At 33.3% G+C, this 25109-nt stretch overlaps 1 protein-coding gene across 2 annotated transcripts in view; it reads left to right on the top strand.

Moving 5' to 3' along the window:
• LUZP2 (leucine zipper protein 2) overlaps positions 1-25109 on the top strand; it is a 562514-nt gene that overhangs the window by 456467 nt on the left and 80938 nt on the right. For both annotated transcript variants that reach the window (XM_054523770.2, NM_001132557.1), the window contains 1 exon segment: positions 19773-19847. In XM_054523770.2, the coding sequence (XP_054379745.1) occupies positions 19773-19847 (75 nt within the window).

Raw genomic sequence — 25109 nt, 5'->3', positions numbered from 1 at the left:
AGTTTTTTTGCTTTTGTTTTTATTCTTTTGCATTTATTGCCTCATTTAAGCTTGAGAACAACCCTTTGACATAGTGAAATATTTTAGTACTTTTTTTTGAGAAGGAAATCTCAGTGAGGAATTAGGTTAATTATCTTTCTAAGGTTTCTAAGATGATGATACATCTGTCACATGAAAGATCCATTAATCAAGACATTGATAAGAAAGTTTTTTAGTTTCTTTTTGTGTTATAGTGGTAGCTTAATAAAATATCTCAGCGGAAACCCCCAATTTGTCTTTCAACATTTTATTGTCCATTTTTGTCTTCCTTCAATAAGAGAGGGAAGATATAAGTTTCATGTCTCATTTCAGTTTACTCGCATTTGGGAGGCAATGAAGCCCTGAACAACATAATAACTGGGAATAAAATGTACATTATCTTATGTACATTTGCAAGAATAGACTTAATTAGTGAGTGCTGGGTATCAGGTGTATGGGTACCAACTGCCAAATACTATTAAAGCAACGTTGGGCCACACAGGCTCTTTAGCCTTTTCAAGTTTCTCTTGCCCTCCTTGTTAAATGATTATAAAAATATTATTTATTACTGCAAATAATACACTCAAATGTCAGCACAATTCTTGGCATATGATAAGTATTTCATAAACTTACAATGATACTATTATTCCTATTTTGTTGCAGTTGAAAACCTGAAGATTTGAGAAAATAAGGGCCTTGACCATTAGCTTAAAGCTAATAAATAGAAAAAGAACAATGCTTTTAAGTTATATTTTAGGATTATTTTTCTAATGCCCCTAATTATAAGAATTTAATTAATTATAAGCATTTACGATTGTGTAAATGAATTAACAAAGTTTATGTGATTGTTCCATGTTTGTGCTTAGGAGCCAACTATATTATATCCTCACTTGTGGCTTTAGTCATTACCCTAATTAGCTCAAGTAAAATATATTTAAACATATATATATAAAGATTTATGCTACTAGAGATCAGTAGGTTTTCAATTAGCCTTTCCCTTCCAGTTGTACAATTTGGGAGGTAGCTTTTTGTTGCAGAGGAAGAAGATCTACATCCTTCTTGCCATTCTAAATGTAATAAAAGTATGTCAAAGTTGAAAACCCTTACAAAAACTTTACACCATCCTTGATCATAGCACATATTCTATTTACAATGGGAAATAATGATTAGTTCATTATATTCTCCAATGCAGCATACATTCTTGGAGGATGAGGTCTCTATTTTATGTATCATTATCCCTATCACAATTTGCATATTGACTGGCACATGGTAGATAATTGATACAGATTTTTGGAACTAACCTGAATTAATTTGAATACAAGTCATTATTTTGCTAACAATTCAACAGATGTATTTACTGGCAACTGAGGTTGAGGAGAATCATAGATTTGATAATAAGATGAACAAATATTAAATAATGTGGAAGCAGCTTTATTATAAAAAAAGAACATCTTTCTTTAATTGTAATATAAATTATTGTTGTTATCATCGCCATCGTTATTTTTCCACCATCTACGTATCTTGATCACATTTAAAAGTGTTTCTAAATCATATTATAATATAAAAAAGATGCATTCAATCAACATTTTTCAGAGAATATAATGTTGCCACGTGTTTTTGCTGGCGCCTATATGATTTATCAGTAAACAAAAGTTCCCTACTTTGGTAGAATTTATATTGAAGTGAATGGGATAAGCAATATTCAATAAATAGAAAAATAATATATGCAGTATATTAGAAATTTAAATGTTTAGGAAAAAGAAAAGGTAGAAAGGAATGGGTAATTGGGATTTCCAGGTGGGAAGTGAGGCAGTTTACAGTGCTAAGAGTCTAGAATGGACCTCTTTAAATGAGCAACAGGAGTCAAGAATTGAAAGAGGTGAGGAGTTTGAGAAGTGAGAGATTCCAAAATGTGGTCTTGAAATAATCAGTACCTGAGTTTTATTTTTATTTCCTTTAGTTGCCTTTATATATGTTTCTTTGACTTTTGTTTGCACACCTAAAAAGTAAGGAAAATAATACTATTTGTCCTACTGTTTGACTTATATAAATTGATCAGAACTTGCTGTGTAACACTAATTGTTATTTAATGCATGTTAAAAATAGAAATGTGCTAAGAAACGTACCTCATGTTATGTACAATTGCATGAGAGATGAGATATTGTCATGGGTTGAAGAGCTCTTTGGCCCATCTCTGTGGGCCTCACATTTCTAGGGCTTCAATATTTCCTAGAGTTATGTTTTCTCCTGTAAGCAAATTTGCCAAATTCTGTGTCATTTGGCTCCACTTATGAATTCAAGTGAAAATAACAAAAAAGTCTGTTGAGAAATAGACTACAGAAATGTATTAAAAATCTCTACTAAAATGCATTAAAATAAATTTAAGAAAAAATACACATTTAGGGTAGTAAGGAATTAACAAGCTGATATGTAGATGTTTCACTATCTGCTGCTTTCAACAAAATTCACTTTGATTTTTGGAATAAGCATCTAGTGCAGCTGCTGTACTTTGGCAGTGGCAAAATTAAACAATTGGCTTAATCCAGCCTTCAAATGGCAGAAAGATTGGCACAAATGGCCCTAAGGGGACCATGATATTCAAGCAGATTCACACAGGAAAAAAAAAAAAAAATACCTGTGGGAAATATTTCCACTGACTTAATCCTGACATTTACAAAATTTTATACTGGATTGTATCCACTGTCTCCTCAGCACACTTGTCATTAAAGTTAATAAACCACCAATTTCTGTGCCTGTTGGAAGGAAATGCAGCCATTGTCTGCCATGTCAATTAACTGTCAGAAAAAGGAGATTTAGAGGATGGACTGAAAAGGCTCCTAAAGGAACACTTCTTGGACTTAAAAGAGAGGACTTGAAACCTCAAAACATTTAAGTAGATATAGAGTACTTGTAAATACAGAGACTTTTCAGTACAAATACAGAAACAAAAACTTAAAGTGCTTTGGAAGAATATAAGAATCCTGTTTTCTTTGTACAGTATGTGGCACCTACATCAAACTCATTCACTTGCTAATTTGTTCATCCAATATTGATTTAGAATCCACTATATATCTGGCACTATTCTGGTAATTATTTATTCAATGATTAGCAAAACAGACGCAAATCCCTATTGTCTAGTGAGAGAATGAGATATTAAACAGTCAGGTAAATGGATAAATGACAACTGTAATAAGTAGGGATGGAATTCAAACATTGTGTATTAATACAACCATACAAATAAATGGTTCAACTGTTAAAGCACTACTGTACAAACTGGTAAATAATCATCTTTTTTTTTCTTCCTGGCCCATTTTCTGGAACCCTTCACTTTCCCCTGCCACTCAGTAATAAATGGCAAACACCTGTTACAGCACAATGGCTTTGCCATAACACTCTGATAACCTTGCAGGACTCCACATAGGACAATAGCAAGGGTAACCTATAGTTTAACACAAGTCTTTGTACAGCGTTCTGTGTTCCTCCAGGGAAAAAAAGGAGGACAGGTATTTTGTTATGAGATGTTACAAAACTGTTTTTCTTCTACCTCCCTATCTCGCAGGAGATTGCCATGAAGCAATATTTTATCTGTCTCTTGTGTCAGTGAAGCATGAGACTTTCCACAGTGCACCTCTTCCCCTTCTTTGGGTACAGCTATAGACTAAAATTGTTTGGCTGTAATTTAGAGTTTGATCCATAATGGCAGAGAGGCCTACCACTTGTGTTGTCTGTCATCTGGCACCCCTGGTCTGATGTCATCCAGAGACTGGGAGTGTGGGTTGCCAACACCATGCTGATCTTCCTTATACAATCACTGTGAGTAATAAACTGTCCAAATATATTTGGACTCATTGCCTCCTTTCTGGCTGAATCTATGAGACTGTGTCAAGTCAGCTTAGGAGCCTCCACCATGCTGCTGCATGGGGACTGCTTAACTGCTTGAAACCTGTCAAAGCAGGAAACTAACAGGACCCTGCTCCAGCATTCAGGGAAGAGTAACATTCTATTGGTGTACATACACACCATACCAATCATTTTATATTTTGAATATCACAAGAGTGAAAGTACTAGGAAGAAAAATATGATATTCTACAAGATAGTATAACATAGATGCTAAAATTATATTCGTAGTGCAAAATGAATTTCTGTGGGAATTAGCATTTCAACTAGGATCTGAGGAATGAGTAGGAATGGACCAGAAAGAAAAGGTTACCAAATAGTTTTCCACAACTTTAGGAAGAAGGGTCAGGTACATGTGAAGATGGTGAGGTATGTAAGAATATGTCTCATTCAATGAACTATAAAGAAGACCAAAGAGAAATTATATTGTACACTGGGTCAAAATATCTCCCTGGCAGCCTAGCAAAGCACTAGTACTTACACCCGTAAAGACGGAGTTCTGAGACTTCCCAAAAGGAACGCCCATATAATTTTGTTGTCTCACTATTTAAAAGACATATTGATAGTTTTAGTGAGGAATACAAAAAAAATTTGAAGACTTTTTTGTCTATAAATTTCATAAAGATAGGGATGTTGCTTTATGTTGTGTTGTATTTGTAACTGACCTTATACTGAGTGTTAAAAATATCTGGTAAATGAAGGTGTGAGAGAAGGAAAGAAGGAAACAAGGAACCAAGAGAGGGAGGAAAGGAAAAAGAGAGAGAAGGAGGTCTTTTATTTTAGAGGAGTGTAAATTTATAAAATGGCTGGGATATATTAGGCCTGCAGTAAATGCCTTTCAAAAGATTGAATGAGAGAGGAGAAAGATGTAATAAAAATTACATGTAATGAAAAATATAATAAAGAAATAAAAAGAATTTATAGTCTTAAATAATTAACCCTGATAATATATAAATTCCAAAGTACCAACACACACTTGTGATGTGACTTTATACAATCCTCCTGGAATAATTCACCTCTCGTTGGCTTGTTCAGGGGGATTTGAATAAAAAATGTGGGTGCATTCTAAACTAATTTCATGACCAGGGATATAAGGCAACATTATTATTGGCGTACCTTGGGTGGTGTGGATTGTGTAGACAAACTTAATGACCTCTAAAGATAATATTGTGACAAACTATTTAAAATCTCAAACTGAAGATAAGGGAGTTTGTGTTTTATTGTAAAGACAATAAGAAACCACTAAAGTTGTTTTGTCAAGAGGAAATGGGTTAAAATAAATTTTCATGAAAAACGAATATGTTGGATCATGCAGAATGACTTTGTGAAGGGGAAAGGAGAGACAGTGAGAGAGAGAAAATGCACAAAACTCAATGAGATAGTTGCAGCAATCTAGTCAAGGGTGGAAACAAATACCTAACTTTATTAGTCTTAAAAACAGCAAAGAATAAACAAATGGAATTTATGACAGAATGGACATGAGCATAAAACTACTTTTGACATTAGAACAGAGATCATGTGTGTGGGACATACAAGAATGACCCCTGAGAGCTGTCCACATTCTAATTCCTAGAACATGTGAATATGTGATTGGGTCAGTGCAAGCAGAGGTGGGATAATATGGCCACAAGCAAGGAATGCAGGCAGCCACTGTAGGCTGGGAAAGGCAAGGAATTGATTTTTCCCTGGAACCTGCAGAAGGAACCAGGATTGCTGACACCTTGACTTTAGTCCAGTAAGACATATTTTGGATTTCTTATTTCTAGAATTTCAAGGCAACACGTTTTCCATGTTTTAAGCCACTAAGCTTGATGATTTGTTACGGCAGCCATAGGAAACTAATATAATCTGCTATTGGAAATAATATAAAGAGTGAGAGAAGGTCCTGACTTCAATTTTATACATGCTGCTTTGGAGGAATCAGAAACATGTGCTGACTGAAAATATTTTTCAAAAAATAAAACATAATGGAGTTCTGTTCATGAAAAACGTGCAGATAGCACTGATAAATGAGTCATAGGTGTAACAGGAAATAAAGATTTTGGTGATTTCTTATGTTTGGGTAGAAAACAAGAAGGAAGAACAATAAGAGAAGGCTGGGAAGTAGTGAGAAAAAAATGAACAGGGATGAAAAATGAAAGAAAGTGGGATTTGGTAGAGAAATCTTAATGGGAAAATTACCAGAAGAGTTGATGATCAGCTATTTCACATGCTACACAAATTTCCAGGACAGTGAGGACAGTGGTTTTTCCATATTTGAAGAATCTCTAGTTTAAAGTGCTTTCCAATTCATGGAATTAAAAAAAATTAGAATACAAACACTAACATTTTTGCTAAAGTAATATTCCACAGAAGTCATAAAAATAATTGTTCCTTGGGGTAAGGTAGCATTACAATGGGAGACAATGTAAAGATGTTAAAAGTGTGCCACGGACTGAAGTTGTTTAATTTGTAGGTATACTAAGGGCCTGTCTTGTTGTCTTGTTCAGCTTGGCTTTTAAACAGTTGGAGTGAAAGTAGCCCAGTACAGTAAGTTTGGAGTCAGATAAATGTGGTACCAAAACCTAGCTGTTATCTTTCGCTTATTCTCTTTGATCCTAATTCTTTTTTAAATTGCAAATTGGCAAATTATACTTGTATATATGTATGAGATACAAAGTCGTGTTAGTATTTATGAATGCAATGTAGACTAATTAAATCAGGTTAGTTGACATGTCAATTTCTCTAAATATTTATAATTTTTTATAGTGAGAACATTTGAAATTACTCTTAGCAAATTTGATAGGTATCATAATATTTACTATATTCATCATATTGTGCAACAGACCTCCAAGAAAAAAAATTATATTCCTTCTAACTGAGGCTTTGTACCCTTTGGCTTCATCTTTCCATCCCCTCGATGCGTCCCAGCCTCTATTTACCACTGTCCAACTCTCTGCTTTGGGTTTGTTTCAGAGACTACATATAAGTGAGAACATGTGGTATTTGACTTCCTTACCCAGCTTATTTCACTTAGCATAATGCTCTCCAATTCCATCCGTGTTGTTACAAATGACAAAATTTATTTCTTTTTAAAGGCTGAATAATATTTCATTGTTTATATATAACACATTTTCTTTGATGGTGAACACAGGTTGATTTCTTAAATTGACTATTGTAAATAGTGCTGCAATAAACATGGGAATGCAGATATCTGTTTGACATACTGATTTCAAATCTCTTGGATAAATGCCCAGAAGCAGGATTGCTGGATCACACAGGAATTCTATTTTCAGTGTTTTGAGAAACCTCCATACGGTTTTCTTCAATGGCTGTACTAATTTACTCTGCCACCAACAGTGTGCCAGGATTCCCTTTTCACCACATTCCTGCCAATGTTTGTTATCTGTTAGATGAGGATAATTACTTATCTCTTAGGATTAATGAGAATATTTAGATGTTAATTCATGGTAACTGGCACATTTACCTGCTACATGCTGATAATTACATAATGGTGGTGATTATTTTATATAATCTCAGAAAAAGAGGCAGAGAAAATGAGAATAAAAGTCAAGTTAAAAGCATTATTAGGTAACAGGATGTATGTGGGAAAACCATAAATATAGTAATACAGAAACAGCAAGTTTTTTCACTTTATACCCAACCCAACATTAGTTAAGGTAGTATTAATTTTCATAATTGATCAGCAAACTACCTATGTAGTTTACAGGACCACATCTCATCCAGGATTTTAAAAGATGTATATGTGTATTGAGCTGATAATATCTGCCTAAGTAAGGAACAATCAGATAATCTTCATTTCTTTGAAATCTCTTTAAAATTAATAACTACAGGGTATATTATACTATGGAGGTATTCCTCCTAGCAATTACTACCTCCTAGAACACTTCAAGTAGACAAAGGCAAAATGGATTAATAGTAACTTTTGATAGAATTTTGTCCTCATGAAATCAATAAATTCTATAGTAAAGAAATATTAGATGCTTCTAGATTATATCTTAAAGCTTTTTTTTTATTGTATTTCTTTACCTAGATAGTCAATCCAGGTTCATATATATCACAGAAATTTCTTGTTCTCAATGCACAGTATGAAAGGAAATGCCTGATATTCATTTTCATAAAGACAAACATATTTTATTTTTAATGATAAAGTAAAAGCTTCAGACATTTTCAGAAAGTACAATTTCTAGATGTGTAGTTCAGAGTCTAGAACCTATTAATTAAGATTTAAAAGCTATGTAGAGTATCAATAAAGTAGCTGAGAAGTCCCATTAAGATTCCCAAGATTAATATAAGGAACAAAAGCCTATATAGGAAGATGTCTAAACCAAATAATTCTCAAAGAGCAATCATCTAATTTCTAATAATAAAGAGTGGACATGTGAAAATTGTCATTCTTCCTCTCTGCATAATTTTCACCATTTTTCTTTGTTATCAATTCTAGACATGTAATTCAAGTTTATGAATTGCATACTAAATGTTTGATGAAATTCACCTGGCCTAAAAGTAAATTTTAAAGAGATAGTTTTCTGCTGAAATCTCCATTTCTTCAGTTTTCTCCACAGAAAACTCTCTCTGCCAAGGGCGTTGATTCATATTCAAAGCTTCTCTGGAATATCTCTGTCTACAAAGAAAGAATATCAACAAAATTTGATAGCCATTGAAATCAATATGTTTGTGCTTTAATAACTCACAAAAAGGCTGAATAAATTATTTGTTTTTGAAACATTCTCTGGGTGAAATATAAAACATGAGATTATAAACTTTGAAAGCAATTTTGAGTAAAAGTTATAGGTTAACAAAATTTAGAAAGTGTCCGTCTAGTCATTAAAATGATTAATAAACTAGTATGATAATTTTACATATAAATTTTTTAATTAACACCTACTGTTTTGAAGAGAGGTTTAGGAAGAGAGTTTAAAGAAGGAACAATGTGAAATATATGTAGAATATTAAATGGCTCATTTAAAAAATAAATATTAGGAAATAAAATCACATGTTGTTTTGTCTACTCTGGTACATTGACTAGATGTGTCTATTACTATAGAAAGCACCCAAGGAATCATAAATTCCTTTAGATCGAGGGAACATTTAAAAATCATCTACTCAAAAATTCTTATGTTGCACCAGGGAATCTGAGATCAAACAGTAAGTGGCAAAGATCGTGCAATAACTGTGACTCATGGATCATTAATCTCTCCTGGAGTAATTTTTAGATATTCTTAAAGATAAATCAAGATAGTACACTTAGGTCTTCTAGGGGAAGTGGTTTTTTATTGTAGTTTTACTTGTTTTATCTGATAAATAATTATGTTGAACATATTCTCATGAGCATTTTTGTATCTTGAATATAACCATTTTACATATAAATAAACCACTTTTCATTTATTCAATTATTTGACCAATTTTTAAAAAATGTGGTTGTTTGTATTTTTAATTTATTTACTCCCTAAGTCTATTTAACTTTTTTTAATGGTTGTCTTCTTATTGTTGAGCTGTAAGTTTCATTTGTATATTTTGGATTCAAGTCCTTCCACTGATGTACATTTTCTCTTGTTTATGACTTGGCTTTTCATTCTCTCTGTAGTGTCTATTTAAGAACAACATTTTATATATAATAAAATTATATTTACATTTTTCTAATGTTTGGGGTTTTTGTCTATTTAAGAAACATTTGTCTATCTCAAAGTCACAGCAATTTTCTTCTAGAAGATTTATGTTTGAGCTTTTACATTTAGGTCTATAATTCATTTCTAATTTTTGTTTGTGAATAGTGTGAGGAAAAGATCAAGGTTGATTATATACATGCACACACACATTATGTTTATATATATAATGGATGATATATTATATATAAGTTATATAACATATTTTATACATTGTGAAATGTATATTTTATATGTGTATTATATTATATACATATATAATGTGTGTGCATGTGCAAAATATATATTTTACACTATATATTTTATATATAGTGGATATAATATATTCATTATATCAATTGATATATCCATTATATAATGTAAAAATATATATTTATATTATATAATGGATATATACATATATAATGTGTGTGCATGTGTAAAGTATGTCTAATATATATATTTTATATATAATATATGATAAAATCTCCAATTGCTTTCTCACTATTTATTAAATTTAGTATTTTTAATGCATTGAATTACAGTTTGTCTTTCTCAACAATCAAATAACTATGTATGTTTTCAACTGACTATATATTTGGGTCAATTTCTAGATTCTGTCCTGATCCATTGTCATATATGTCTATGCTTATGCCAACAACACACTGCCATTAATATAGCTTTAGAGTTAGTCTTAAAATCAGATAGCATTAGTCCTACAGCTAGTGCTTTTCTAAAGATGTTGGATACACATTTTAAAAATAGCTTGTCAAATTTACCAAAGTAATCCTGTGGGAATTACAGTCTGTTTGTATTTTATCTGTACATTAATTTAGGGAGACCAGACATCATAAGAATATTAAATCTCTCATTCAATAGCAAAAATATTTTAATTCATAGACATTGTATATCTTTCTGTTTATTTAAAAGTTTTGTTATTAGTCTTAGTAATGTTTTGTAATTTTCAATACAAATGTTTTTAACATTCTTCATTAAATTTTTTCCTAACAAATCTGAATGCATTTTTTCTCTTTTTTTCATAGTCTTTTCTTTCTAGTATTCCAATGTACATATGCTGAAGTGTTTAATATTATTCTAATCATTTTTGAGGCCCTGTTGATGTTTCTTCAAACTTTTTTTCTCTTCACTGTTCTTCAGAATGAATCATTTCTATTAGTATCATGTCATATTTACTGGCCCTTTTTCTGCCATCTTCATTTTTTAATGTGCATCCAATTTCATTTTTCTTTTTAGAATTTTCATTTGCTTTTATAAATAACATCGTGCAACTTTTATGTTAAGATTTCCTCTTTTATCAAGAACACATTACCTATAAGTTCTTAATCCTATTTTAATAGCTGCCTTAAAGTGTTTTTCTGCTATATTTGACATATAGACTATCTAGATATTGGTTATAATCATCTACTCTTCAGTGTGACTTTGGATCATATATACATATATTAATAACTGGTGAGATTTTATGTTGCGATGGAGATTGTGGCTGATATATCACAGAGACTCTGGATTTTATCTTCTGAATATTTTTAATTGTTGTTCTAGAATGCTGTTAAAATACTGGTAATCAACTTGATTTGTGTATGGTTTGTTTTATTCTTTGCCTATTGCCAGTACTTAAAAACTTCAAGGTAGTACCCAAGCTCCTCTTATTTAATTGAGCTAAACCTCCAAAGATGTGTCCCCACCCCTCCCAAGTTCTGTCTAGGTTTGTTTTAGATTTTTTTAAGGTAAGTTCGAAATAGGCCTTATTCTAGGGCAGGGATCAAAAAACATCTGCTGTAAGTGAACACACAGTAAATATTTTAGTCTGAGCAGACCATATGGTTAACTACTGAATTCCACCATTGTAGCACAAAAGCAACTAGACAATACTTAAACAAATAAAGGTGGTTGTCTTTTAATAAAATTTGCATACAAAATCAGTCAGTAAGCAAGATTTTGACTGTGGGCTGTAGTTTGCCAACAACTCTTTAGTGCTTAGCTATTAATCTAAAGACTGCTGTTTTGATTGCCTGTGGTGTTAAGAGTTTATGGGTGTCTCTGGAGCTCTACTATCCTTCTACGGTGCTTAACCTTGAGTTTTTCTCTTCTCCTCTCAGCCGTGTAGAATTTGTTCTATTATTGCCCTTGTATAATTTATTACCCTGGTATGTGTAGACAACTCTCAGCCAAGGATGTACAGGAACACTCCTCCTGTTACCCAAGCTGATTTTTGGGAGCCGCACCCCTGCTCACTTCATATTTCTCTGATGCCCTGTTCCTCATATTGTAGCCATTTAATCTGTTCTAAACTCTGCTTTCTGCCTCAATAGCTCAGTGCAGCTACAGTGATCATCTTGGGCCATTGTTCTTTGCACCTTGGTTAAGAAATTGCCATCAGGCAGAAAACTGGTGCAGTCATGGGTCTTACCTGGTCAGTTTCCTATATTTCAAGGTTCATAGCCTGGCACAATTGGTTCATAGTTGTTTATAGGAGGAGGGCTAGTCCAATATTGATTACCCTGTCATCTCTGTCATGTCTAGAAGCAGATAATTTGAATCCTTTTTTTAAGTTATATTTTAGGTTTGAGAGTACATGTGAAGGTATGTTGCATAGGTAAACCCTTGTCCTGGTGGTTTGTTGTGCATATTATTTTCTCACCCAGGTATTAATCCCAGTATCCAATAGTTATCTCTTCTGCTTCTCTCCCTCCTTTCTATCCCTCCTCCCCACTCAAGTAGACTCTAGTGTCTGTTGTTTCCTTCTTTGTGTTCCTAAGTTCTTATCATTTAGCTCCCACTTATAAGTGAGAACATGCAGTATTTGGTTTTCTGTTCCTGTGTTAGTTTGCTAAGGATAATAGCCTAATCCTTCTTTAAATATCAAGAAATATAAATATCTAACTAGAATTTAAGAAAAAAATATTTCTTTACATTAACTGAAAATGCAGGGTTCATCGATTTCAGGCATGGTTTGAATGAGTTTTTCATGTCACTAAAGTGTGCTGTATATTTATTTCTTATTTTTTATGTTTTGTTTTATTCTATAGGACAGTATAGTCTCATGCTGTTCTCTTTTATCCCAGCAATAATGTATATTTGAGTTTAGGCCTAAACATCTTCATATTACTCTGCAAAGAGAAATAATATACTGTATCTTCCCTTAGATTAAGAAGAGAGACAGCTTTTATTCCAGAAAACATCAGTAAATATCTTCTAGTTTCTGCATAAAGTCATTTAAGTGCCTAAATCAATTTTCAATTATTTAACTAGAGAGTTAAGAGTTGAGATAGAGTGATTGCTTTAAGAAATTACGTCTCCATCTTTGCAACTGAGCATTGAGATCTCACCTAGCATGTATGGCTACAAAAGAATGTGAGGCAGAATGGATGAGAAAGAGTGGAGTTATTACTCACATTTTAGGAGGCCAGTCCATCTTATGACTTGTTCATCTGGTTTTCTGCATTTTGGTGGGAATACACACGTGTGCATGCACACACACACGCACACACTTTCTCTTTCTTGAGGAATTCTAGGAATTATCTTAGGAATTAAGATGAACGATGCATTTGTACTTTATGTTCTTAGAGCCTTAAAAATGGCTTACTGAGCTGAATTATAAAATCTGTTCGAATTTTATTTTAGAAACTACTACTTGGAAAACTCCTGCATCTTCTGTGTCTCTGGTAGGTTTACTATCTTTGATAATGAGAATTTTGGAGCCAACAGCATTACTTTTTACAAGCAGCTGCCAGAGGTCTTGGAACAAAATTTTCAGCTCAGCCAAGACAAATAAGTTTTATGGCTCCACTATCAGTGCTTTTTTTCTGCTGTTACATCCCCTACCCTACCTTTATATCACATTCATGCAGCATATTATCATATATTTTTTCCATAAACCTGATATATCTTTAAGATTTTATTATTTTAATGTGAAATTGTCTCACATCCTTTTCAGAGAAAAGTAAGTTATAGTTTTATATTCTATAAACCTCAGTGAAATTTATCAGAGAAATTAAAATAAAGACAACTGGATAATTTTACCTAGAGGGAGAAGGATGAAGGAAGAATTTTTAAAAATTGTATCAAACAGTTATTTCAGAATCATTGAATTACAAATCCAATGTATGACTGATGAGTCAGAACTTCGCAAATTTAGCTAGTTGCCAAAATTTTATAAAATGATTCACTGAAATTTCGATAAAATGTAATCATCTAGCCTCACATCCTTTTTCTTTTCTGCTTCATCCAACTCAGTTATACCTTCATGTTTCCTAGAAGAAAACAGAGTTTGTGCACAGAACACACTACTGGTGCTATTCTTTAGAATCTAGCTCTACTTAAGGTCCATTCTGAGAAAAAATAACAAGTAACACCCCCTTGGAGCACTACACTCAGAGTAACTGAGCCAGAAATGAAACCAAGCTCCAGCTTTTTATGGTCTGTAAAAATTTGAGGTTCTACATTTTCGTAATTGTTAATAAAGTATATTAAGAATTTACATTAAGAATGTGGTACATATACACCACGGAATAGTAAGCAACCATAAAAAGAATGAAATTATGTCCTTTGCAGCAACATGGATGAAGATGGAGGCCATAATCCTAAGCACATTAATACAGGAACAGAAAACTAAATGCTACATGTTCTCACTTATAAGTAGGAGATAAGCATGGAGCGCACATAGACATAACTATGGGAACAATGGACACTGTTGTCTACTAGAGCAATTATCCTCAACCTTTGTGGCACCAGTGACCAGTTTCATGGAAGACCATTTTTCCACGTACCTGAGATGGGGTCGGGGAGGGGTTTCATGATTATTCAAGTGCATTACATTTGTCATTAGATTCTCATAAAGAGCATGCAGCCTAGATCCCTTTCATGCGTAGTTCACAGTAGGGTTCATGCCCCTATGAAAATCTAATGTTGCTGCTGACCTGACAGGAGGTGGAGTTCAGCTTTGCTCACTTGTCAGCTGCTTACCACCTTCTGTGCTGCCCAGTTCCTAACCAACTACGGAGCAGTACCGGTCTGTGGCGTAGGGACTGGGGACCACCATACTAGAGGGTGGAGGGAGGAGGTTGGGTTGAAAAACTACCTACTGGGTACGATAGTCACTATCAGAATGATGGGCTCTATATTGCAAACCTCAGCATCATGCAATATCCGCATGTAACAAATCTGCACATGCACTCCCTGTATCTAAAATAAGAGTTGAAATTAAAAAAAATATGTATTATGAAAAAAAAATTGTGGCTACTCTGTATGATTTAATCCAGTACCTAATCCTTTCCAAACTAGAATCAAAGTATTACAATATGGGATGGTATCTACAAGTCCTTTAGTTACTTTTTCTTTTTCTTTTTGTCAAGTCTGGTTTCCCAAGATCTCTTGGCTGGATTTTTACCAGGTTTAATGAGTTCCTAGAAAAGGTAAATCATTAAAACCCTGGGCATGGCCATGTGAGGTGGCTAATGCTTGTAATCCCAGCTCTTTGGGAGGCTGAGACAGGCAGATCATCTGAGGTCAGAAGATCTAGACCAGCCTGGCCACCATGGCAAGACCCTGTTTTTACTAAAACAATACAAAAAGTAGCTGGATGTGGTGGCATGCACCTATAATCCCAACTACTTGAGAGGCTGAGGCACAAGAATAACTTGAACCCAGGAGGTGGAGTTGCAGTGAGCCGAGATCATGCCACTGCACTCCAGCCAGCCTGGGTGACAGCAGAGTGCAACTCCAAAAAATAAAAAAATAAAAAAAACCCAACAACTTGGGCATGAATGGCAATAAAACTTTGAAAGGCAAATTTGCTATTTTTGTTGGAATTTATTCTTCCTGCCCTGATACAAGCTTCCTGAATTGTTATTGATTGCCTTTATGATGAATTTATGACAAGTAATATAAACTATGTTACTTACCATATAGTCATGTATTACTATTGAACTGGTACTACTCTAAGTGTTTTACAGATATTGACTAATTTAATTGTCCCAATAAGCCTATAAGTTAAGTACTATTATTCATCTTTAAAGAAGAGGAAACTGAAGCATGGGGAGATTAAATATTTAAGTATTGAAAATTAATAAGTTGTAAAAACTAGTACTCCAATTTCAATGTGAACTCCAATGTTCATCTCCTACCATCTTTGTTTTGCTGTCTTTCTAAAGTGAAAGACAACAATGTTGTCCTTATTATTTTTAAGTATGTTCCTTCAATACCTAATTTATTGAGAGTTTTGAACATGAAGGGATGCTGAGTTATATCAAAGGCCTTTTTCTGTGTCTATTGAGATAATCATGTGGGGTTTTTTTCTTTAGTTCTGTTTATGTGATGAATTACATTTGCTGATTTGTGTATGTTGAACCAGCCTTGGATCCTGGGTGTAAAGCCAACTTGATTGTGGTGGATAACCTTTTTGATGTGCTGCTGGATTCAGTTTGCCAGTATTTTATTGAGGGTTTTTTTCATTGGTGTTCATCAGAGATATTTGTCTGAAGTTTTCTTTTTTTGTTGTATGTCTGCCAGGTTTTGGTGTCAGAATGATGCTGACCTCATAAAATGCACTGGGGAGGAGTCCTTCCTTTTCAACTGTTTGTGATAGTTTTAGTAGAAATGGTACCAGCTCTTCTTTGTACCTCTGGTAGAATTCACCTGTAAATCCGTCTGGTCCTGGGTTTTTGTTTTTTTTTAATTTTTGGTTGGTAGGCCATTTATTACTTCCTCAATTTTAGAACTCATTATTGGACCATTTAGGATTCAGTTTCTTCCTGGTTCAGTCTTGGGAGGATGTTTGTTTCCAGGAACTTATTCATTTCTTCTAAATTTTCTAGTTTACGTGCATAGAGGTGTAAAAAAAAAAAAAATTCTCTGATTTTTTTTTTTGTATTCCTGTGGAAGTCAGCAATGGTATCTCCATGATCATTTCTGATTGTGTCTTCTCTCTTTTCTTCTTTATTAGTCTAGCTATCATTCTATATATTTATTAGTTTGTTTTTTTTTTCAGAAAAACAGCTCCTGGGTTCATTGATTTTTTGAAGGTTATTTTGTGTCTGTAACTCCTTCAGTTCAGCTCTGATCTTGTCATTTCTTATCTTTTGCTAGCTTTGGGGTTTGTTTGCTCTTGGTTCTCTAGTTCTTTAAGTTGTGTTGTTAGGTTGTTAATCTGAGATTCTTCTAGTTTTTTTGACATGGGCTTTTGGTGCTATAAATTTCCTTCTTAACATTACTATAGCTGCATCTCAGAGATTTTGGTACATTGTCTCATGGTTCTCATTAGTTTTAAATAACTTCTTCATTTTTGTCTTAATTTCATTATTTAGCCAGAAGTCATTCAGCAGCAGGTTGTTCAATTTCTATGTAGTTTTGTGGTTTTGAGTGAATTTCTTAGTCTTGAGTTCTGATTTGATTGTGCTGTGGTCTGGGAGATTGTTTGTTATGATTTTAGTTCTTTTGCATTTGCCGAGGAGTATTTTACTTCCAATTATGTGATCAATTTTAGAGTAAGTGCCATGCAGCAATGAGAACAATGTATATTCTGTTGTTTTTTAATGGAGAGTTCTGTAGATATCTACCAGGTCTGCTTGATCCAGAGCTGAGTTCAGTTCCTAATTATCTTTGTTAATTTTCTGTCTTGGTGATGTGTCTAATATTGTCAGTGAGGTGTTAATGTCTCCCACTATTATTGTGTGGGAGTATAAGTCTCTTTGTAGGTCTCTAAGAACTTACTTTAATAATCTGGGTGCTCCTGTATTAAGTGCATGTATATTTAGAATAGTTAGCTCTTCTTGTGGAATTGAAACCTTTACCATTATGTAATGCCCTTCTTTATCTTTTTTGATCTTTGTTGGTTTAATGTCTGTTTTGTCAGAAACTAGGATTGTGACCTCTGCTTTTTTGTGTTTTTCATTTGCTTGGTAAATTTTCCTCCTTCCATTTATTTTGAACCTATGTGTGTCTTTGCACATGAGATGGGTCTCTTGAAGACAGCATATGGATGGGTCTTGACTCCTTATCAACGTTGCCATTCTGTTTCTTTTAATTGGGGCATTTAGCCCATTTACATTTAAGATTAATATTATTATATGTGAATTTGATTCTGTCATGATGCTGAAACTAGCATTTTCTTATACACGTTAAAAAAGGGAATTTTTGCATACATAGTTCTATGTATTTATGACGGATAATGTTTCTACTGATAAAATGAAATACATGTGATTTAAATATAATTTATAAATTCTTGTTTCTTTCAGCCTGTGAGTTTGGGTTTCTGTTTCACAAGAGAAGCTAATTAACCCATATAGATATGGTTTATCAGGAATACTGTTGTGATTAAATAAATTTTACCAGATATCTAAAAGATAAGAAGAAAATCATGCTTGGAATTTTTAAGACCTTACAATATAGATAAACTTACCATGTTTGAGGTAAAATAAGGCCAGTTTATCCAAAGCATATTGAGCAAGGGGCAAGTGGTAGGAAAGAAAGATTGAGAAGGAGAAAATAACGTTGTGCATTATTTGTTATGGTAAAACATATTTTTAAATCAATGAATAAATAGGGAAAATGTGCATATGTGAGTTGCCTGGGGGTCAGTGATCTTGGCTGGGCTGAAGTATGACTCTAGAGATCCACCAGCTTGCTTATCCACCAGCAGTTTGACTGTAAGCTTGGTTTATTGTAAATATTTACAATATTAATATGTTGATTAATATAACCTCTCACATGCTCTGTTCTGTTTTCTAGCTTCACTTTCTTGATAGCAACTGTCACTATCTGATTTTATATATGTCTATTCTGTCTCTTTTTAAAGAGAAGGATGTCTTTTTCTTCATTATTCTACAATTAGTTCACAGACTGGTTTTTTATTTATATTAAAAATGAGTAATATTTGCTGAATTATAAAATTATTGAATAAATGTTGATACCTAATAAAATGGCAGCTTTCCTATAGAAAATTAAATGCATTTTATTATTCTTGCTCTCAGTGGATACCACAATCAACTGGAAGATGTAAACAATTTAAGAATATAAGTTTGTAGATTATTTAGAGAAAGTATTTGTTGTTGCTGTTGTTGTTGTGGTTGTTGTTTAAGTAATCTTGGCAATTCTCATGGCCCAGCACAGTGCCTGGCATAGTGAAGAACACAGAGATTAATCAAAGGATGAATGGATAAATGGAACAATAAGGGAATAAAGCAAAGTGGTGCAAATGCTATACGTATACAGATAATGGAACTTCCAACTCCACATTCCTAATTTGAACCTGGCTATTATGGTGTAGAATAAGTATTGCCATCTCTAGTTTAGAAAAGTCAAGGGCTTTGCCCAAGATCACATAGCTGGGAAGTGGTGGAGGCGGGATTTGAATATATAAATTCCAAATCTGAAGGTACTGCTTTTTTATTCTAATAGCACAATAATGATACTTGTAATGGTATGGAGGTATGGTACGATAGAGAAGTGTATGGGATTAAAACACAACAACAAAAATAGAGTACATATTAGTACATTTGTCTGCTTGAGCTGCCATAACAAAATACCATCGACTAATATAAAAATAAAAATCTATTATCTCTCAGTTCTGGATGCTAGAAGTCCCAGAGTAAGGTGTCCATATATTTAGTTTCTGGCAAAAGCTGTTCCTGGCTTGTAGACCATGCCTTCTCTGTCTGCCCTCATTTGGCCTATCCACCTGTGAACACAAATAAAAAACTCTGTTGTTTTTTCCTCTCCTTACATGAACATGTGTCCTGTGGAATTAGGGCCTCACTCTTGTGACTTCATTTAATTTTAATTACCCCCAAAGTGCTCTGTCTCCAAATACAGTGACAATAATGAGTTAAGGCTTCAACGTATAAATTTTGGGGGCATAAAATTCAGTCTATACCAACTAGAAATATAAGTGATGGATTTAAATCACAAGTATTCCTAGGGACTTGAGTTGGGTCCTTGAAATTAGATGTTTTGGTCTAGTGAAGCATTTAGTGCATATTCATCCAGAACTACCATTCTCTGAATATTAAATATTCTGCACATCAAATTATCATGATATACAGTATTTTTAAACTGAATTCTAAATGAATCTTACAGGACACTGTTTTTTTTTTCTTTTCTCTCTTTTTACAATTCTTTGGCAATATATGACAGACGCTTAAAGGTACAGAGGGAAATTGCAGAATTTATCTAAAAGATTTATCTCTTATTTTACAGGCGCAGCAGCTTACTGATCTGGAACAAAAATTAGCTGTAGCCAAAAATGAACTGGAGAAAGCAGCTCTTGACAGGGTAAGTCTACATTCATGAACTGTTACAACTTTAGTTTTAGCAAAAAAAAAAAAAAAAAAGTTAAAGTATGCTCATTGCTTTTCTTAATTTATTAATGTGTTTCCAGATGCTGTGTATATAAGATAGTTACAGAATTCGGGAAGGTTTGATACCTTCTTTGGAATTCAATTATTTCTTTGTTTTTGCTGCTACAGTAAATTGATTGAAGGTTCAGTCTTGTGAGTTCATGGCTCCATTTTTCACCTCACTGGTATATTTATTCCATAATACCATGAATAAACATGCTTTAAAGCATCAACTAAGGCACTATATATTAACTCTGGGTGAATGAGTTATGAAGCAAAAGGAAGTAATTATTGGCATCAAATTGTTATAACCAGTTTTTGAATGTGTGTCTTATAATTTATACTTATCTATATTTACTTGGAAACATGCACAAGAACACTGAATATAGCAATGTTTATATTAATAATAAATGGAAGTAATTTAACTGTTTACTGTAAGATAATTAATGCACTGATTTTTATATATTTCTATACTCAAATTTGGAAAAAATAATTAAAATATAATATTAACAAATATACATAAATGTATTTTATCAATATTGATATACGTATAACATATAATGTTCAGTGAGAAAAGCAGAATTATGTGTATAATATTTAACAATTGTTCAAATGCACAAAACACATTTTTAAAAATACATACAATGCAAAGAGATAATGTGTATGTAGAAATTTGATGTATATATAGAAAGATACAGTCATATAAAATTCATGGATACAATTGTGTTTGGGGAATAACAGTAAAATAACACCAGGGATGTTTACAAAGAGCACTTCTACTGTGCCATAAATATTTTATCCTCCAATAATTGTACATATACAAGCAATCTTTAATTCATATACCACATATATGTACATTTTATCCATTACATACATGCATTATATATGTATACATGTATACTTCCATTACGTATATGCTTTACATATGTATGTATACATACATTAGATATAGGTAATAAATATATGTATGTTGCACATATGCCCATAATATGTATGTATATATATACTATGTTTAACATTATAGAAAATGATATCTATGTATTTTATTATCAAAATTTTGCTTTTAACACTTAATTCAGATAGATATTTACTTGATATTTATTATGTTGCTCTCTATCTGCTTCTATTGTTTTTAATTTTTTTTTAATTAAAGAAAATACTCTGATGTCAAGGGCTTTCTATTTTTGTGGTCACAGCTTAGTAACCATTTATTTGAGAAAATTAAGCAAGTAAGATGATTGCAAGTATAAACTAATTTTGCAATAATTCATTTATTTTGAAATAGTACACTGTATACATTTAGCAATTTTGTAAGGAAAGGAGCTTACCTTCTAACCATCAGTTTGTACCATAGTTGTTTTAGTATAAAATAGAGGGGAACTTGCCCCCTATTTTGTGAATTAGGTCAAATATAATTTGTCTTATTAAGGTCCCAGCATTACAAGATTAAAAAAAATTATATAAAACAAATTTATACCAATTTAAGCTAACCTCTGAGCATGTCCAACTTATGCCACATATTACTTTTAAAAAATATATATAACTCATTATAACATTGATGGAATCAGAGAATCAGAGGCATATATAATCCTAAAGCTCAAGTAGGCCACCTTTGTTTTAGTCCTTTCTCTGCCATTCCTGTACAATCGCTGCAATATGGTTTAAATCCTAGAAAATCATTAGATTCCCATGATTCTGAAGCAGGCTGGTCTTCTCTGAGTTGTTACCCTCTCTGACTCTTGGAATATCCTTCGATATATTAAATGTTCTCCGATTTGACTTCACATAATCCTTTTACTCAGTCAACGACTAAATAGCTTTGAAATGCCTTTTTTGTGGCCATCCTATGCTAGGTATAAGAGAAAATATAAAATACATGAGAGAAGGTATTGGATCCCATATCTCTCACAATTTTGTTTAGCACTAACAATTAGGAAATAATTGTATGCTGAGACATGAGGCAACAGAAGCACAGAGAATGCATATGTATTTTGTAAGTACCTGTGGGTCATAGGGCACGGTATAGTCACAAAACACTATTTTGCAACTGGAATTTGGCCTGAGTCACAGAGCTCAGGGTTAGTGTAGAGTTGTTCTTCCATCTTTAGTTGTACATATGCTTACCCATTCAATGCTCTTCTCTTCCCAATTCCACCTCCCAACCCATGTCATTATGTCCCTAAATTTCAGGATGAGAGGCTGATGTTGCAGTGGTTAAATAATGGTCTCCAGAGATAGTCTACTTGTGTTCAAATCATGACTCTTTGACTGAATGACCATGTTCAAATTCCTCAAAATCTTTATGTCTCATTGGAAATAACAATAAACTTTATTTATAATGGTGATGAGAAAATTACACATAGCCAAAAATTACAGTACTAGGTACAATGCCTGGAAAACATTCATTAAGTAAGCTTAGAAGTTATTATTGTTACTGAATGAGATCACGGACTGCTTCTCTGTGATAACAATTTCCTCTTTAACCTTCAGATCTCGTCACACCTTTTAGTAACTATAAATGCCTTTCATGTTACTGGAGGCTGATTTTAACAAATCTCATGTAAGATACATATGAGGTTCATAAACTGTAGCCATAAAGTTAGATAGAAATGCTAGCTGACTTCAAAATGGATAAAAACTACGGTTTAATGAAATGGATTTTCACCTCTCACCATCATCTTTATATGAGGCTTTTAAAATACTTTTCGAGTATCTAGTTCCCAAGAATATAATATCTGGAATTCAAATAACCTTAAGTACTTCAGACATATTACGAAAAACTCGTAACACTTCAACTTGATTCTTATGACATATTTAATGAAAGAAGTCTCAGTTTAGTATCTCAGTGTAAACAATAATAATATCAAGAGCTAAGAATCAGCCTTGAGTTACCAATCAATTATTTATTTGGCAGTATCTTATGAATTATATATAGTTGGCCTCAGCTACTGGAATATAAAAGAAGCTTTATGCTAAGAAAAATCTCTCAAACTTCTACACTAAAAATGTTTGTATAGTATCTGTCCCTCACACCTGGGAAAGCATACATTATTACATCCGTATTACAGATGACATAGGTAGGGTAGGTGACCTACACAGACTCCAATGACTGAATAATACAGAATGAGAAATCTTTTTGCGACCACACAGTGTCTGGCACATAGCAGGAATATAATATAATAAGTACTTCTTAATTAAAAATAAAGACCTAGCCTAAATGAATAAACATTCTAGTCATCCTACATACATGGGACCTGAATATCACTGGGGCAGAGGTCCCAAAATATTGAATGACTTTCCCTGGCTCTCCGAGCTGATTTCATGGCAGAAATAAAGTTACGGAGAAAGTGTTTGGCCTCACAGTCTCTCATGGTCTTTCCAAAGCTGGCAGTTCAGGACTTGGTGTCTTCACTTAAAAGAGTTAAGGTAACATGAAAAACATCTTGTAAAGTTTCATTTGTGTAGAGATTAGATATTAGGGGCACAGTTGTCTTTGCAAGGTATATCTTGTTGTCCCCAGACAGAATGCATTTTTTTCTGAGAAAAGTACTAACACACACCAAAAAAAATCTACCTCCTAAATCTTCCACCATCTTAAGATCACATATGAGAAATACTTTCTTATAAACTTTTCATATTATACAGTGTAAGTGGTAGTATTTTTTAATATATGAAATAATTTCTTGTCTAATATACAAGATAAAATGATAAATATTTCATTATTTTCTCTTGTAACAAAGCACTAACCTATATTCTCTGGAGAGTTTGCTTAATTTTTTATATAACAAGCATGTGTTGTGTTAGAAACTGATGATGCCACAGAAAGGATACCAGCCTTCAAAAAAGTTTGTTAAAAGTGAACATTAAACATATAAACAACAAGATAATTTGAAATGATGGTAAGGACTAAATAAGATATAAAGTTAGAAAATATAATAACAATTTTAGGAAAGAAGCATTCCTGGAAAGGGTGATAGGGGCTATTTCCATGAAAATAGTTTGTGAGCTGAGACATACATTTTAAGTGGCAATTTCTATATGGGTATTTGGAAGAAGGGTTCTGCAAGCAGAGGAAGCAGCATTTGTAAAGGCTCTAATATGGAAATGAGTTTGGGATGCTTGAGGGTCTATACACAAAGGATATTGTGATAAACAGGGCATTTTCATTAAGGAACTTGCATTTTACTATCACATTTTAAAACGAGTGGGAAAAGTGGTGTGCTGCAGGGAGCGGAAAGACAGAGCAAAAACAAGACTGGCTGTACATGGTTTACATCATATTTCATTAGGTGACAGCTTGTTTTAGCAAACTTCAAAGTAAACAGTAGCCTGCAGTTGAAAACCAATGACACCTAACAGTGTAAATAAAAGTGTAATGCCATCATGGTGTAAAATCATCCTCTAGGTTTTGCTCATGGAACTGAGTAGTATGAGTAATAGGCTCTGTTAAGTTAGAGGAACTTAATGGGCATTAGATAAGAGGTGGGCAATTCGGACCTGAGGGTTTCTTCCATTTTTAGACCATATAGGGTAACTCTGTGACCTTGTCATAGCATTTGTAAAATGTCATGGTACTGGTAGGGGTGTCTTTTAGCATGCTAATGCATTGTAATTAGTATATAATGAGCAGTGAGGATGACCAGCAGTCACCCTCATTGCCATCTAGGTTTTGGGCGTTTTGGCTGGCTTTTTGAGCGTAATCTGTTTTATCAGCAAGGTCTTTATGACCTATATCTTGTGATGACCTCCTATCTCACCCTGTGATTTTGCATGCCTACCCTGGGAATGCAGCCCAGTAGGTCTAAGCCCAGCCCCTATTCAAGATGGAGTTGCTCTGGTTCAAACGCCCCTGACGCTGTTACCTAACAAGGCCCAGAAGAAATGAGAGTTTTATCAGAGACAAATTTGTTTTTACCATTATGTGGGGAAATCGAGTAGAGATATAGGCTAATCGGAGAAACACAAGAATCTACATTGCTATGGCAATGATTCTAAATATAGAAAGTTGATGCAGAAAGAAAGATGGCAAGTTTCATCAACAGAGTAAACAGAAAACCTATAGCACAGGTGGAAATATTTGCAGTGTGCATCTGACAAAGGTCTAATGTCCAGCATATACAAGGAATTTAAATTTATAAGAGAAAAACAAACAACCTCATTAAAAAATAGGCAAAGGACATGAACAGACACTTTTCAA

This window comes from Pongo abelii, chromosome 9 (genome assembly GCF_028885655.2).
Source record: "Pongo abelii isolate AG06213 chromosome 9, NHGRI_mPonAbe1-v2.0_pri, whole genome shotgun sequence".
Taxonomy (NCBI): Eukaryota; Metazoa; Chordata; class Mammalia; order Primates; family Hominidae; genus Pongo; species Pongo abelii.
The sequence above is the reverse complement of the archived record's forward strand: the minus strand, read 5'-3'. Positions and strand labels throughout refer to the sequence as shown.